General features: G+C 36.1%; 3 protein-coding genes across 4 annotated transcripts in view; 1 reads left to right on the plus strand and 2 right to left on the minus strand.

Moving 5' to 3' along the window:
- Positions 1–440: 440 nt before the first annotated feature.
- rpp40 (ribonuclease P/MRP 40 subunit) lies at positions 441–5,602 on the minus strand. Its single transcript, XM_081375382.1, has 8 exons — positions 5,138–5,602; positions 4,875–5,019; positions 4,708–4,776; positions 4,148–4,243; positions 3,913–4,038; positions 3,626–3,824; positions 3,275–3,409; positions 441–1,660 (listed from the first exon to the last, which is right to left on the minus strand). The coding sequence occupies exons 1-8, from the start codon at positions 5,252–5,254 to the stop codon at positions 1,462–1,464; spliced, it is 1,086 nt and encodes a 361-aa protein (XP_081231508.1). The 5' UTR covers positions 5,255–5,602; the 3' UTR covers positions 441–1,461.
- Positions 5,603–7,845: 2,243 nt separating this feature from the next.
- On the minus strand, positions 7,846–9,963 carry lyrm4a (LYR motif containing 4 a). Its single transcript, XM_081375383.1, has 3 exons — positions 9,849–9,963; positions 9,478–9,598; positions 7,846–9,296 (listed from the first exon to the last, which is right to left on the minus strand). The coding sequence occupies exons 1-3, from the start codon at positions 9,932–9,934 to the stop codon at positions 9,234–9,236; spliced, it is 270 nt and encodes an 89-aa protein (XP_081231509.1). The 5' UTR covers positions 9,935–9,963; the 3' UTR covers positions 7,846–9,233.
- Positions 9,964–17,108: 7,145 nt separating this feature from the next.
- The window catches only part of rreb1b (ras responsive element binding protein 1b), a 38,771-nt gene continuing 38,238 nt past the window's right edge, over positions 17,109–17,641 (plus strand). Inside the window, exon 1 of one of the 2 annotated variants that reach the window (XM_081375182.1) lies at positions 17,109–17,407. Coding sequence is in view for 1 of the 2 variants with exons in the window: in XM_081375181.1 (XP_081231307.1) it covers positions 17,368–17,407 (40 nt within the window). In the remaining variant the exon portion in view is untranslated. The remainder of the gene's footprint in view (positions 17,408–17,641) is intronic. The other variant, XM_081375181.1, reaches the window with a different exon arrangement.

Raw genomic sequence — 17,641 nt, forward strand, 5'->3', positions numbered from 1 at the left:
AGTTAGTGAAACCATATGTTCCTGCCCGGACCCTTAGATCTAGCAATGACAACTTGCTTGTCGTACCCAAGTATAAACTCTCTACTGTGGGTGGTAGGGCTTTTAGTGTTTTAGGCCCTAAGCTATGGAATAAGCTGCCACCCCTAACCTCCTGGGCCCGTATTCATAAAGAATCTTAATGCAAAGAGTAGCTCCTAGTGACAAAATTCTAAGAAAATTCTTAGAAATGTGGGCGTTTACTCTTAAATTTAAAGAAAAAATCCTAGTAAAGAAAAAAGTAATTCAGAAAGCATCTTAACCCTTAAAAGAGGTCTTAAGGTCAAAATTGTTAGGAGCACGGACGAGGACTTTTAAGAGGCTTAAGAGTTTCTTTAGCAGAGGAGAAAATGGCAGAAAGACGAAGAAGGAGAAGAAATGTGTTGCAGACAATGGATGACAGTGAGTTAATAAGACGCTTTAAATTAGATCATGCAGGGATCATGTTTGTGACAGATCTTTTTAGAGACACGCTAATATCTCCAACACAGCGCAGAAATGCCATAGCGCCCGAAATGAAAGTAATCACTACATTACGATATTTGGCAACTGGGAAAATTCCATGTTTGATACATTAAAACCAACATTCAAACCACCATTTAAGTAGACATGCCAACAATCAGTGTAATTAGAAAGAGTGGAACAATTTTTATCATTCTAAGCCAAGCAAATACCTTATAGGAAATCAACAGCATGGTTAATAAAATAAGGATTTATATATATAATGTGTGTGTGTGAGAACGGTCAAATAGGAAAAATTACGCATGTAATTTCAAAGTGAAGGCTTAGAATAGACCCTATACTTAAAATCACTTTTTTCCCCTTCTTGGACAACCAACCAATCACAGTCTTCAAAAGATTGTGTCATACATAGCAACGGGGTCAACCCCGCCTTCTTACTGGGATAAAAGTTTTTGTCTTTTCCTTACTCAGAGTTGCTCTCAGATCAGTCCCGAATTGCTCTTAAGCTAAGACTCCTACGTAAAAGTTTTTAAGCTAAATTAAGAGTTTTCTGAGAGGATTCTTAGAATCTTAATGAATACGGGCCCAGACCTTCAAATCTCAACTCATTTATTCACTATACTCAGTAAATATACTGTCTTCCACTTTTTCATTTTTTATGTTACATGTTTACTTTATCGAAATTAACGTTTTCTTAGATTCTATAACTTATGTTAATTATTTGTAGTTATTGGTTGTCTCTATCTGCTTTTCTGCTCGTTTGATTGTTATAATAAGCAGATTGCTTGTCTCTTTGTATGTCAACTGTTTGTATTATTTTGTGAAGCGACCTTGGGTTCTTGAAAGGCGCTATAACAAATAAACATTATTATTATTAATAAAAACCAACATCATACATTTACGTTTGTATTTTACATTTCAACACAACATGTCTCATATCCTCAATGTCAAATGTCCATTGTTTCATGGTGGGCAGCCATCTTGAGCACCGACAGCCATGTGTAACCAGTAGTCCTGATTTTTGAAGCAAACAAAATTGTAGAAGTTTTCACCACCTTTGAGGAACCCATGTTCTGTGGCTCCCCATGACACAGGACTATCCATAAATCCATGCACAGTGAGGGAAACCCATGGTGTAAACTTCTGTTCATCGAAATAATGCCTGGATGACGCGAGGTAGAAAAATAAACAGCTTGTAAGTTTCAAATATGCTCACTTTTACACCGCAAGCATCTCCTTAAACACTTATGGAAATATTATACTTAAGTGCAAAGTGAATGTTAAGTTTTCAGACACCTAATTGTAAAATGTATTCAAGTTTAAGTTTATATTAAAGGGATAGTTCACTTTGAAATAAAATGTTGGTATGTTTTAGCTTACCTCAAGGGCATCCAAGATGTAGGTGTCTTTTTTTCCGCAGTAGTTTCAATTTTGATATTTTTAGGTCAAACCGTTCTTGTCTGTCAGTCATATAATGCAGGTCTATGGTCACTGTCTCAAAGAGCATGCTCAGAGTCCAATTTAAAACAATTCCCCATCGTCCCAATTAAACAATTCCCCATCGTAAGTACACATTGATGGCCTAAGACACGAAACGAGCGGTTTGTGTGAGAAAACGAACATTATTTATATCGTTTTTACCTCTTATACACAGCCCCGTCCAAGTGATCTGAGGGCGCAGGCGCATCCTGGTGTGTGACGTGTACGCAGACTGGTGCATAGATATATACACTAGATGTCGCCTTAAAGACATTTGTTCCAATGAACTGCCGTAGACAAGGCGACATCTAGTGTATATATCTATGCACCAGTCTGCGTACACGTCACACACCAGGATGCGCCCGCGCCCTCAGATCACTTGGACAGGGCTGTGTATAAGAGTTAAAAACGATATAAATACTGTTTGTTTTCTCACACAAACCGCTCGTTTCGTGTCTTATGCCATCAATGTGTACTTACGATGGGGAATTGTTTAATTGGGACGATGGGGAATTGTTTTAATTTGGACTCTGTGCATGCTCTTTGAGACAGTGACCATAGACCTGCATTAAATGACTGACAGACAAGAACGGTTTGACCTAAAAATATCAAAATTGAAACTACTGCGGAAAAAAAGACACCTACATCTTTGATGCCCTTGAGGTAAGCTAAAACATACCAAAATTAAATTTCAAAGTGAACTATCCCTTTAAATGCAATTTGCTGAAATTTATAGTACTTTTTTGACCCACATAAGTACAACTGTACAAATGTAATTTCATAATTACATCTAGGGTCCTTGAAATATAGTTAAAATGCCAAATACAATGACAAGCAGTAACGCTTTTTACAGTGTCCTTGTTATGTTACTGTAGTAATAACTAAATTAAGCATAATTTCATGCAACTAACCCTAAACTAAGTACGTTAATTATTATTACTCAGTACTTAAATGTATAATTACACTGTAACGGACACCTTAATAAAGTGTAACCTGACAAGCATTTAAGTTAAACTAAAATATACTGTAATGTCGCTTATATTAAAAGTTGTATGTCATGTATTAAAATATATTCGTAATTACACATATGTAATGATGAAGTTGCAATTTAATACATTTAAAATATAACTTGAAATGTACTGTCGAAAAACACTATTGTTAAAATTATAATCAAGTACTTTACACATGCAAGTCATACTAAAGAGTTTACTTGTGAATTATCTTACTAATGGCTTGCTTGTAGTTGTCTGCATATTAAGTTGGATTATAGTTTGTGATGGTAATGTAGGGGTCTCACCTTAGTTCTCGCAGCAGCAAAAACACATTCTCAGGTGAGATAAAGCCAGTAACGGTGCACAGCAAGGCTTGATTGACAGAACTCTTGGGCTCTGGACACACATATGTCGACAGGAAACCGTCTGCAGCATTTTCACTGAAAAAAATACACAATTCAATTTAGAAATATAGTCGAAAACACCAGGAACTCCTTTCCATTTTGTATAACAAATTGTCATAGTAATTTCATTATTGTCAATTTGTGCCACAGTCTTTAAGTAGTCATTGTACAATATATGGAGTCAATTTACATATTTAACAAATCACAAACATATAAGAGCACAGCATGATATAGTGACTAGCCTTCGCTCACCAACTGATGTCCAAGTTAACAGCTCCAAGCCACTCCAAGAAGTGATGTGGGTCACATGACAGTGTCTTTCCCTGTATATCTGATGGGTTAAGTGTGGGACATGGTATATTTTTCAGGGTGTGATGGCTAAAAGCAGGCTTGTGCTCCTCGTATGTGTACTGGGACAACAGCTTGGAAAGAATCTTATCTTCATCTGCACCTGAAAGAGTCATGAATGCAAAAGGCTAAGGCAACTGAGAAATATGTTTAAGGTCAGTGACGGTAATGATGGATTACTTGCTACAAACCTGTGTTATATTTAGTTAACAGAAAGTCATATCTGAGTGGTAGTCGGTGTTTTATACTTGACAGAACCCGCTGGTATCGTTTGGTGCCTGGAGTCAAGCTTTTGTCTGTGAGGTCCAGAGTCACGACTGCAAAACAAAGACATTTTATAATTGTAATATTTATTGAATACTTTTTTTTGTTCAAAGATTAAAACACCTTAATTTCATGCAACTCAGAAAGAATAAAGACATTTACCAAATCTCATGGCCTTTTTGTGATTGTACTGAGATGGTCGTCCCTCCAAGCCAAGCTGTTCATATGTGTCTTTATCTAGAGACAAAATTAACTGACCTGGGAAAAACAGAATGAAATGAATATGTATAAGTATGTAAATTAATTTATTATTATAGATTTATTAAGATGATCTAACTCTAAATTGAAATGTAAAAAATTAAACATAAAATCAAGATTAAACAAATCATATTTATTTTTAATTTCGCACAATAACTACTGATTTATTGAAAAACATACAGTTCTGGAATACAAAATATCTTCTGGAATCACAAAATGAATAGTGGTTACTTCATTTAATATATTACATGAATTAACTAGATTAATCCAGTATATATATATATATATATATATATATATATATATATATATATATATATATATATATATATAAAACAAGCAGTTTTGTCATAACTATAGCAGAAATCAAAAAGTCAAGAAGGTTGAGAACCACTGATTTCATGGGGTCTTTACATACACTAAGATTCATAGAGATGTTAGTAGTATCTGTGTAGTTATCTTACCACTGGAAAGAAGTGCAATGGAATTATCTTCATCAATTTTGGTGTTGTAAGAGAGTGCATAGAAGTTTCCTGTGTTGAAAAATTTGTTCAAAATTTAACATTAGTTGTTAAAATCAAGTTCAATACCAAAAAATAGAAATGGAAATTCGCACATTTGCCCCTCTTACCTTTCTTCACAAGTGACTCAAGGAATGTTTCTTCCAGTAGTTCATAAACAGGCAGATTCCGCACTAGATAATAAGGGCTGAAGCTGTTGATCACACTGCTGATGTTTGCAGGGAGGATCCCACATTCAGGGATCAGCACTGAGATCTGTGGAGACAGTCAGAGAAAGCGACACATTTCCGTCTGAAACTATCGCGACGCAAAGACATTCTGAGCAGAGTTGTAAAATGAATATGTTGAGCAGATGTTTAATGATTAAACTCACCTTGTAATTAAAGTTGTGCTTCGACACGTGGATGTCATGCCGAGACTTTTCATTCAAGAAATTTGATTTCTCGCACACCAACAGGCTTCTCGGGAACTTTTCCAGCTCTGGCGACATTTTGAAAACTATGTACAATATCTACATTTTTTTATGACATTAAGCAGCAAAACTTACTAAGGTTTCAAACTAAGGTTTCAGCAGAACTAAGGTTTCAAAATAGTGGCAACTTCACTTGTCGCAAACGTTTGACGTCAGTTCCTGCAGAGCGTATTATAAACAGTCCGTGAGTGCAGAGTTGGTTAAGTGAGAAAAAAGTCGCTGTTTTGAACTAGCCTTTTGTATATCTAATAAATATGGGTAAATACAGTTTTATTCAAGATTTTTAGAGTCTCCCCGTTTGTAGTAATTAATAATAGCCTGATACAATCTCATTTAAATGGCTGTTATTGTGTTTATAATTAGGGCATTTGTTTTACGATTTAGGCTACCCTTTTTATAGGCTACTTGTCTCCATCTTATTTAATTTTGTTTCAAAGCCCTCTTTTTAATGTTAAGTAAGTTGATTTGGATTAATTTGGATACCATCTCGTATATACTTTTGTTTTTCTTAATAAGAAAAATTAAACAGTTTAGATTAGCCTATAACAATGATTTTGAGTTATTATAAATGTACATTCCATGAAGATAAATTAAGAAAAAAAAAGAAGGCAAGTAAATTATACCAAAGGAAAAGATGAGTCTACTGAAACAAGAATTTAGATAGACTTATATAAACTGAATAAGCTTGCGCTATTTACTAAGACAAAAAAATCTGTAATGTTAATGTTGCTTTATAACTTTAATCTAATTTTTCTTTTTTATTTATGAATACGCTCTAATAAGATAAGACAATAGGCTATAATAATCTCAGTTAAAATGAGATTCTACTGGATTAACTGAAATTCTGGAGAAAACCAACTGAATAATAATAATATAATATAATGTATTATTGGTCTATAAATAAATAAAATAATATAGATACATCTTTTATTTATTAAGCTTTTTACACTGTAAATTTTGGTGACAGCTAGGCCTACATGAAATGCAAATAAACTTGAACTTTCCCCTACGCATTTCGACTGGTTTCTCGTGGAATATCGTTACAGCTTACATATAAAAACCTACTGCACTCTTTTGCGTCATGAATTAAGAGTGTAAACAGATCCATGTGCAGAAAAAAAGTGCTCGTTCGCTCTGCCATGTGCGCACAGCCCTCTGCTGTTCGTCATCGTGTTTCTGCACTAGACAATGATTGACAGAGCCTATTCTGGAATAACAGTGGAAAACTAAACTAGACTTTAAAGATTGGATATTATCATTATTCACTATAGGGAACAAAATGTCCTCAGCTTTTGGGCTTTAGTAAGATACAAATTAATTATTACATGAATTAAATAATGAAAAACCATGCCACTTGTCACAATAAAGAATAAATAAGTTTTTAAAAAAATGCTCTTGGATGCAGATGTAAAATAGTTTTTCATTTAATAGGCTAGCTAAGACCCCAGTTAACCTATGTTCTAAAGCCCCTTGGCTGGCTTATGGCTAAAAGTCATTTTTTTCTGATTAGACATCATCAGTTTGTTTGCAAAGACAGGTGACGCTGCTGTGACGCAACTTGTGTGCATGTAGTATTTGTCAAGCATCTTTCTTACGCAAAGACTGCAGGTCCCTTTTTCATATTTAAAAGACTTTCTGCTCCTCAGTTACTTACTGCACTGGTCAATGTGATGAATGCTGATGGACACTGAGCAGTCAGAGGGAACTTCAGCCGTGACCGAGTGTCTGTCTGAACCAGAACATGAAAATTTATCACCTCATTCACCAAAGACTCACCAAACAGACAGGCAAAGAGCCAAATCTCTGCCTGTAGATCTATATCAGGATGAATCTTTCTCACACAAGAATCTGGTCCGTGGAAAGAGAGTTCAGTTTGCAGACATGATGGGGCTGAACCTCGCAAACATCAGACACTTTGACATCTCAGATGAAGCAAATGAAACGAGCGATGTGTCGTCTGGACTCCGGCATCATCCTCCAAACGAAGAGCTTCAACACAGCAGTGATCTGATTCCAGCACGTTTAGTGCCAGCATTTGACATGCCTGTTAGTTTGCTGGAGTTTGATATGAAGTCAAGCCGTCTGGGAGTCGCATTGGAGAGCGTCACAATAACCGCTTCTGGAGTGAAGGGCGTGATCAGAGTGATACAGAGCAACGCAAGAAGAGAAGTTGGGGTCAGGTACACTGTAAACAACTGGCTGACATTTTCGGATATTCAAGCTGTATTAAGACTGAATGAAGAAAAAGCGCTACAGTGGGAACTGTTCGACTTTATTTTGCAAGCGCCGCTCTTTTTGAACAAAGATTCATCTGTGCATTTCGCAGTGTATTGTCGGACTGATCTCGGGGAATACTGGGACAATAATGATGGAGAGAACTACACTTTAAAGTCAGCAGGAAACTGAAATCGCGATTGTAATTTCTTCTCGGTAGCCTATGTCCAAATGAAACGGCCTTTCGAACAAGAAAAATGTAGGACGGGTCTTGACTTTGTCTATTGGGAATTGATTGGATCATTGTATGGTTGTAGTTTGCTGTTGCTGTGATGTCATGTGAGTGACAGGTTGTCCCGCCCTCGCCCCAGTAAATACGTCATCAGAGAAGAGATGTGGTTGCAACAGGAAGGGGAAGTTTACTTTGATTACAGATTAGGATTATTCCAACAAAAAAACAAACAAACAAGAATTGTCCAATTTAATTTCATGGTGATTTAAGGGAATCAGACTACCTGACAGTTTACATTTAGTTCAATAAAGTGAACTTCACTTTTAATTTGGGCTTAAATAATGCTAATCTTATGTTTCACCTAAGAGTGGACATAGCCATTTGTAAACTGAATGTGCCGGCTTCCAATGTCATCCGCTTCCAGTTATTTTTAGCTGTACAAAAACAGCTGGCAATTCTTACCATATTATTTAAATGTATTGTCAATTATAAACACACTGGTTTTTGTAGCACAGATAGTTTTACCATTTATTGAACTTTGTTATTCTTCTCGTTATTTCTCACATTCACAGAAAACAGCTTACTTCCCCGTTGAAAAAAAAGGTGGATAGGGTAAGATAGGGCGACTCCCTAACCTAATTTTTTTAACTTTTCAGCTCAACACATTTAATGAATGGCTATGCTCTTCTCAATTCTGTCATTTCATCTTAATATCAGCATTTGTAAGATGTAGGCTATTCATTTAAAGCAGTTTTGAGGTTAATTTCGTCTTTCTGGAAAATAGTGATCCATGACATAAATTGATTAGTTTTTTGTGTCTATTTGTTAATTTGTTAATGTCTATTTGGGATTTGTGGACAAAATAATATTTTAAGGTTTGTGGAGGAAAAAGTACTATTTTTGCTGACACACAAGGCCCCATGTTGTTATTATTTTTAATTTTTTTATTCCATGAGCTACATACATACATTTCAAAGTGGCATCTTTACTATTCATTAAAATGTATAGAATAATCATTCAGTCTAAGACATCTTCAATAAAAATATGGGCAATTAAATATGTAGATATTCATATGCCTAGAATAAATGTACTTTTCAGATTAATCTGCTTTACTATGATTCAGCATCTTGGCCACCATCTTACCCCAGCGATTTTACATGTACTATGACAACTAAATGTTTTTATTAAGGCTATTTCCCATAACAACACATTGTCTGATGCATCATCATTTTGCACATGCTAAACTTAAATCTAAAATGATTTAGACAATATGACAATTTAAAAGTATGTAAGGGGGATCTTCCCCCGTATGTTCAGTACTGTAATATGCCTTAGTGACCTGCAAAGCTAAATAGTTTTTGCAAATGTTGTATCCTAGCCATGTTTTATATGCATCTTATTTATTTGCTGAAAAAAATATTACATCAACATACATTTACAGTATACTCTACTACATTACAATTTTACACAAACAGTCAACTAGTAGTGCAGCTTACAGATTTGTCATTCACAACCACACTGTATGGACACTATTCTTGGTGTTGAACATATTTACAAATGAGGCTCTCTTTCAACAACAGTCCTCTGAACAGAATACAGATTGCCAATGGAAACCTGTGAAAAACAGATAAGTGATACTGTCTTAGATGTAGAACATACAAATGTATTAATTATTAGTAACTCTAAATACTCTAGAAATGGGAACATTCTGTTATTTGAATCAGGCCATTCAAGTTTAGTTGTTGTTCGGCCATTAAAACCATACTGGAATATCAAACAAAGCTGGCATGCTTGCCTGTCTCTTGATGACCGCCAGATTCTCTCTAGCTTGATTTATGAGCATATCCAGTGTTTTGGGGTTTTCAACATGAAGGTTCTCCCTGAAGCCATCTTTCACTCTGCGAAGTGCGTATGTTCTGTAAACAAACAGTATTTTTAGTTAAGAAACAGTAGATGATAAGCAATAGCTTGATTTTAAAACTAATTTAAACGCGCTATATAAGTTACAAACAGAAACGCTTATAATTCAAAATGACTACACACGTGTTTATTCACAGCCTATACGCAAAAATAAACAAAAAGTGACAAAACGAGCCATAAAATGCGAGAATATATACATTCATATTATATATAGACTATGTTTCACACGGAAGAGTACAGGCGTACCTGTAATTATATGAGGGGAATTTTTTGCTCTCTTTCATAAGCATCCTGTAGAGTGAGATAACTTGAGCCCGACTGCACGACGCCATGTTGATTTCAGTGTCATTCGTTCTTCTTCTCGTGTGTTGCTGTATTTGATACATCGCCATCTAGTGTCAGGATCCGTCGGGCAGTGGAATGCAACACACAACGTGCATTCCTACAATAAAGAGTGTTATGGCATTTCAGTTACCTGCATGATGCAATTTGGCAATACAGACAGAGCGTATTTATGTCCTAAACACACGTTTTTTGGGGTCGAGAGCTAATAAAAAGATTCAGATTATGACGGGTTGCGCTCTGTCTCTATCTGTAGGCGCAATACATTGGTGTTACATGACATTTATTTAAATCATTAGAGGCACAAATATAATTGTAGCCTACCTACTTATATTTTGTTGTGGCAGCTATTAGATGTCTGTGACAAAATATGTGCATAATTAGCCTATTATATAACATTAACCTAGCACGAAAAGTATCTAGTTTCAAAGGTATCAAATTTTGATCAGTCCCACCACAGAGGTCTTGATTTTCTCAACTATATCCAACAATTAAAACCAGAGTTATAATTTTGTCAACATTTTCTGAAGGTTAAGCATGTAATTTCACTGACCATGTGATTAAAAAGGAAAAAATAAATAGAAAAAAAAATCATTCCTTACTTTGTGCCAAGTGCCTGTAAGCAAGCAACCTTACAAAGCTATTGCATAATGACTAAACTGACACCACCATAAAAAAGAAACAGCAATTATCCGTTTTCACTTACAGCGGTAGCAAAATTACTTTCAATAAGGTAGTATATTAAATGGAATTACAATTTACTCAAGGTGCACTTCAAGTGCTATCACTTATGAACGTTATATAGGGCAGCAAACATTACATTACTGAGAGAAATTCATGTCCACAACAGTGTTTGTCCCTGGGGAGAGCACAGAAGATCCCCAGGGCCGCATCATGGCTGACTCTGGCATATGGGGTCTCTTTCAATGACTGTAAGCATCACACTATCACGACTATGTGAAAAAACATAGACTCAAATTGGAACCAATCAGATCCAACGTATGTATCTTTTACTGATATTTGACTAGTAAACATAATGTACTACCCACTGTGGTACTCGTTGTGTGAAATCAACACTACCATTACAGCATTCATATTTGTTTATTTAATTATTTAATCTAATTTATATGTGTGTGTGTGTGTGTGTGTGTGTGTGTGTGTGTGTGTGTGTGTGTGTGTGTGTGTGTGTGTGTGTGTGTGTGTGTGTGTGTGTGTGTGTATTTTTAGTGGTGCACAATCAAAGAATGAAAGTGTCTACCATCTCATCAGCATTACATTTTTTTATTTGTTTGTTTCTTGGTTGATTTTTTGTTTCATTTAGCAAAAAAAAAAAAAAAAATCTAATTACCGTAGCACATGTATGCTCATTCAGATGAAAAGCCAGCTGGAGAACAAGAGTAACCTCTGTTTCTTAAGTACATCCTCACAGAATTAAATTCAGTGAGAAATGTCTTAATGGCTTTCAAAGCATTGAGCAGGAGCTTTGAAAGCCTCAGTGTCTCTATTAGACTTTCTGCATTGCAACATGTCACCTGTGTGTATTATTCATCCTCTGTCCTGCTGCTTGCTTCTCCACAGGGTCCACATAGGATCTACCGCCTGCCCCATTTACTCACACAACCTCCTGCATTATTAACAACCAGAAAGAGCCTTGACTCATTGCTTTCGTAGCCATAAAACTGAAGAGGAGAGAGATTCAGACATGACAGAACAATGGCCTTCTACACGACAGTGATTAGCTGTAGTTCAATATTTTGCATATAAAGAAATGTGTGATGCACAGAAGAGGAACTGCTCAATAATACAGAAGCATAAAGTCAGTTGCATGATGCAGGCTTGTTTGACAGTCCTTAAATACATCTACACTGAGAATGAATCCTCTCTAGATAGCAGGTGTTTGTAAAGAGCACATTCTGACTCCTCAGATATCAACCACTATCATCTGCTCTGACAACGCCTTAAATATTTCACATAATGATTATCATCAGAGGCATTCCCTTATACTAAACTTTTTATGACATGTACAATTAATCACCTTGTCTTATCAAATGTCTTCAGAGAGGGGACAAGCTTATAATGTTTTCCTGCTATAAGTGAAAAAAGTTTTACTACCAAAAAGTGATTGTGTCAATCTGAGTGGTTCATTGTGTTATGATGCTGTCCTGAGTCTGGAAGAGTCCCTAAATTATTAAACACTTATGAGTTACTTATATGTTCTGCTTTGGATCTTGCATGTACATTGCGGAGACAAGTCGTTTGCTTGTATGAGATGCAAACGATATTGATTGAATAATTGAAGCAACTCTTTTTTTCATTTTCCACTCACAGACATAGTATCCCACTTACAGAATATTCTACTCTCAAAGTGACTGTATCAGATCTGCTTTTACTTTGGACAAAAAGACAGATGTGCATGAGTCGATGAACGCACAATCCCTGCAGGGAACGATTAGGAGCGTCAGTGCAGCACGTGTTAATAACCAGGCCGTGGTCCTATTTCAAGGGCTGGGATTTAAGAGAGCATCTGCGCTTCTCCTTGCCATTATTATTCCAACGAACATGTTCCCTCCATTTTAATATGTTGTAGTGTGTGTGTCTTGCTTTAAACAGATGTTCAGGTTTTCTGCAGTCATTAAAGAGGAAAAAAACGCTAGAGGCTCCATACCTTTAAAATGAGCCAATGCAACTCCTCATAGAAAAATATACAGTGCTGTGGAATTGCTTGCATTTCACTGTTTATTTAATATCTTGTATTAAAACAATCTATTTATTATATGTGTTGTTAAATATGTGCTTATCAGATCATTTAGGCGTGCTTTAAATAATAAAACAAAATTCTATTATTGGTCCAGAATGTTTGCTGTTTTTACACACCAATGGTCAAAACAATTGTTTTTTAAAATAGATATTTTCATTTGTACGGTAAATCGTCTTCAGATTTTTTGGGGGAAAAGGCCATTTAAGAAAGTCATTTCTGAATTCCTCCTCCTTCTTCTTTTTCTTGCTTTTTTTTTTCTTTTTGCATCAAAACATGAATTGATTCAGCTGAAGAGAAACAGGGATATAATCCATTTAGGAACTTGTTTGAGGTCAGGTCTTCAGGTTTCTTATTCAAAAAACAAGCCAAGCCACTAAAGTGGTGAAACACATCAGCAGTATCTTCAGTTCAATTGGTAATAAAACTCTGGATACTCCATTATCCCCGGAGCATAATTCAAACAAGCTTCCCTGATAGTTCAAGCTCCGGGACTGCAGTTTCAGTTTTTCCCAAAGTCCCGCTCCTTCCTGACAATCTGCGATTGCGGTGGAGGCACACGAGTGGAAGTCATTCCAATATCTGCATGAGGATAAACACAAGGTGCACAATCTGTTTTATTCCTTGCAAATGAAATATATTGTGAGTCTGAGTCATGGATGGCATGAGTTCAACTCATAGATTTGTCGAATCTAAAACATGATGAGAAGGACCAGCAGATATGAAATGCTTAGCTTCTTCCAGAAATGACTGCAGACAGTGTGTACTTACGAGCAGATGGTCTGTAGGTTTTCGCTGTCATCCAGCTCTTGGGGATAGTTCACCATGTTTTCTCCAAGACTGAGCAGGCAGTCTGAGAAACCTTTAAATACGTTTTCACAGGTTTCTCCAGCACATGCTGCCTGTACCAATGAAACTGAAATACAACAGAATCAGCCGGGATAATACACACAACTTGTTTTCCTTTAAAGGGAATCTATAAAATCCTCAATTTAAACACTCAAAATTAACTAAACTCGGACCATCACAGAAACATTAAAAGATTAGCCCACATTAAATGAAAAAATATTTTCGACTGACCTGAAGGGTGTGCAAAGTTAGACAATTTAATTTGACCTTTTTCAATAACTTACAATTGAAAAAAAAAAAAATGTACTCACCTAATTCCAGTGTGAAAAGTACGAAATTGTATTTATCGGTCCAAGTCACTCCCATCCTACGATTAACACGATTAGCCTAATAGTGGAGGAGGTCTGAAAGCGCCTACTTCCTCTCATCAGGAAACTGCTGCATTTCGAGGGGAATTAAACAATAGGCTACTTCTGTCTCGAACTCCAAACCGGTTGATAGAGATAAAGTGGACTGTAGAGAAATAGAGATGTCACCTACTCTTACACTCCCCCTTTACTTTCATGCGCTATGATGACGTAAGCGTGCACCTGACAGACAAAACCTCAAATTATTTTATTTCATACTGCATATTTATTTGAATCACTGTAAAATATTCCAGTAAAAGCATCCTATAGTTTATATTGATAGCAAACGTTTGAATTCTTTTCTAATTAAAAAAGTAGTAGCCTAAGTTCTTCAGTTGGTTAATCCTTTGTAACCCAAATGAAGTGAAATCAGAATTTGAATTTCTAAGAGGAACTTACGCGACGAATCATGCATATGTGTTTAAACATATCCATGGTTTATTCAGTGCTCTTTTCCTACTGCATAGCCTGAATGGGAACCAGAGTCAGGAGTGCGCGATTTGATTTATTATGGGAAAGAACGCGCGCTCCCAAGCGATCAATATTTGAAACAACATAATTATTAACAACATTAACAAAATTTAGCCTTCAGGGATTTACTGCAGATTGTTCTACGTGCATTTACATTCCATTTGCAAAAATCTTGAAGATTAATGCAATCTGGGAGCATTTCGTAATTATGTTAATCATATATTAAGCATGTTGATCATATCTCGTATGATGAGATATGATCATAGATCATATCATGATCATATCATATGTTGTCCTATAGTGTTTTACAACAAAATTCAGCCTATTATAAAAAAAATATATATATATTTCTGACGGACCAGTACAAATATTTAAAATGTAGCCTACTCATGACACATAGTAAGAGGCTCAAGGGGGTCCAATTCGAGTCTGACCTGGTTCAAATCCTGATCCCATGTCCCTTCTCCTTCTCTCACCCTTACTTTCCTGCCTCGAGTCCATAATACTAGCCTATACAATAAACCATAATACAGTAGACTATCAAAAACTACCACTATACAATAAGACAAAAGAAATCCCTCCTTAAATACAATAAACTGTCTGAATAAAACAGTAGGGTAGAGTTTTCTAAGCAGCACATCATTTGCCATCAGATGGCACTGTTGTCAAAAAAATAAGGCTTATTGTGTGTAAGGTTGCTGGACGTACGACACATGCCCATACACAGGTATTTCAAATATTAGATCACAAATACGTGCATCAGCACACGCTCTCACACTCATTACAACAAAGATATGAGTCGTAGTCTACCGGATAGCTGTATTGCCTTGAACTGTCAGCATTATTTTGAATGACACATTCATTGTGTTCAACCTCGTCACTTTTTCAGGTTTCACTTTAGAGTTTGTAAATATCATTCTATGCGAACAAATTTTTCTTTTTTCAAGTTCTATGAATATTAGCTAATAAAAAATTTATCTAAATGAAACAATAAAGAAAATAAAGCTAAAAAGGGGGGCTAAATTATGTTAATACAAAGGAACTTGGTGTCTTCTGCGGGATGGAGAACACGTAGGCCAGAAGCAATTATCCAGGTCACTGTGGGTCAGGGACTTTGCTTAGTTAGTACCAACACAAGGTCACTCTCATGTGATTACATAAGGTGAAGCAGAGACTGCTCTCTAGTGGCAGCACAAACACACACTCACAGAGCCAATGCTGCTTCTGTGAGTGACACCTCTCAGGTAGCCTATAGTTATCCCAGTAAGAGTTACTTAAACCACTAAAGGAGACGCAGATAGTTTTTGAGACACATCTATGCAGACAAATGCAGCTTGTATGAGTTAAAGGGATAGTTCACTCAAAAATGAAAATTTGGTCATTATTTACTCACCCTCAAGTTGTTCCAAACCTGTATGAGTTTCTTTCTTCTGTTAAACACAGAAGATATTTTAAAGAATGTTGGTAACCAGACAGTTGACGGTAGCCATTGACTGCCATAGTCTCTCCCTTTAACTCATAAACTCATAAACTATCCCTTTAACTAGCCTATGCAAATTTCAAGCAATGATAATGATGATTGAAGATAAATGTTTTGAAAAGTTAAAAAAGTCCTCACCATAACCTCTGTGAAATGGAAGCATCATCTGTCATAAATTATTTGTTTATATATTTATTTTTTCTTTACTCCATTTTAAAGTAATTTTCACTCAAATTGAGCAAAATATGCAGCATGGTGGTGGGAATATAGTAATAATAATAATAATTAGTATTATTAATTAGACTAATCTCAACTCTTCTACGATTGAATTAGTTAATGCCAAAAACTATAAATTTGTAACCAGATACATCTTCATGGAGATAAAAAAAATTACAATCACGGTGGTGCAGAAACATTTCTTTTTTTTTTTACAAAAGTATCTGCACAGTGAATAATCAGAAATATAAAAATATAAACTATATCTTAGACAAAACTTTAAAAGGACTTTATTCTTAATATATTTAGCCTACTGAGTTATATTCAGAGACAGGATTTACACAGGGCTGTTGATTGGGTTGTTGCCTCAAATTATTTCGTCTTTCTTTGACATTTATCTCATCATTTGTCTCTGAAACAATGAAATGCCCTTCCACAGTATTTTTTAGATGACGGATGCTCCATCATAGTATATGACGACCAACAGGTGTTTGTCTTGTGATAGAAAGAAGGCGCCAAAGCGCGAGGTGTGTTGCATCATCAGCTGCCTTTCACATAGTGATACTGGGGTGCCGTCGCTATCACGTTTACCTTTTCAGTAATTTTATATCGTTTACGGAACATAAAATAGCCACTATTAGGCTATTATTTTCATGTTATAAATATGCGTTATTTAGGCTATAAATAGTTCATTTTATGTAGGCTACCACAAAATGTTTGTAAGCCAACAAAATGTTGTTGTTACACACTTGTTGCTATCTATCTATCTATCTATCTATCTATCTATCTATCTATCTATCTATCTATCTATCTATCTATCTATCTATCTATCTATCTATCTATCTATCTATCTATCTATCTATCTATCTATCTATCTATAATCAGTTGGATGAGGCTGAAGGGGTAAAGTTTTCCACCCCTCCCGTAGAGATGCTCACAGCTGAACTCCAGTGGCAGCCTCAGTAACACACGTCCCCTTGGAGACTAGAGCAACACGTGATGCGTCTACTTATCACGTTCACTGAGCAGCGCTCAGGAACACACTTTGAGGAAAAAGTGACTTTTCTGACCCTCACTCGTCGGCAGTGTCGATGGCCATCATTCCTTTAGGGAGCTAACAGAGTGGGCGAAGAGAAGTATCCAGTTGGCGAACTTTGCACATCCTCAAATACGCCATTTTGATCGCTCTCCGGAACAAGTTTGCAGTTTTTTTTTCGAAGTCCATCATCTCTTTTCACCATCACCATGTCTCAGCGCAATCAGCCCAACCCCGACAAAGTCAAGCGTAAGTATCGAGCACTTTTGTACATGTTGTTGTTGTTGTTGTTTACGTTCTCCATCCTGCCGATTGCAAACTTTGGTGGATGGAGACTTTATCGGAAGTTTTTAAACTTGGAAGGCCGAAGATGTTGAGATGATGTCCGAACTTTTTTTTTTCCTCGCACAGGGCTTGTGCTTCCTCGTTTCATTCTCGCATCCAAAGGTTGAACGCCTGACTACAGGAATTCACTCGCGTCTA

This window comes from Scardinius erythrophthalmus (assembly GCF_964197995.2).
Source record: "Scardinius erythrophthalmus genome assembly, chromosome: 9".
In the NCBI taxonomy this organism is placed as follows: Eukaryota; Metazoa; Chordata; class Actinopteri; order Cypriniformes; family Leuciscidae; genus Scardinius; species Scardinius erythrophthalmus.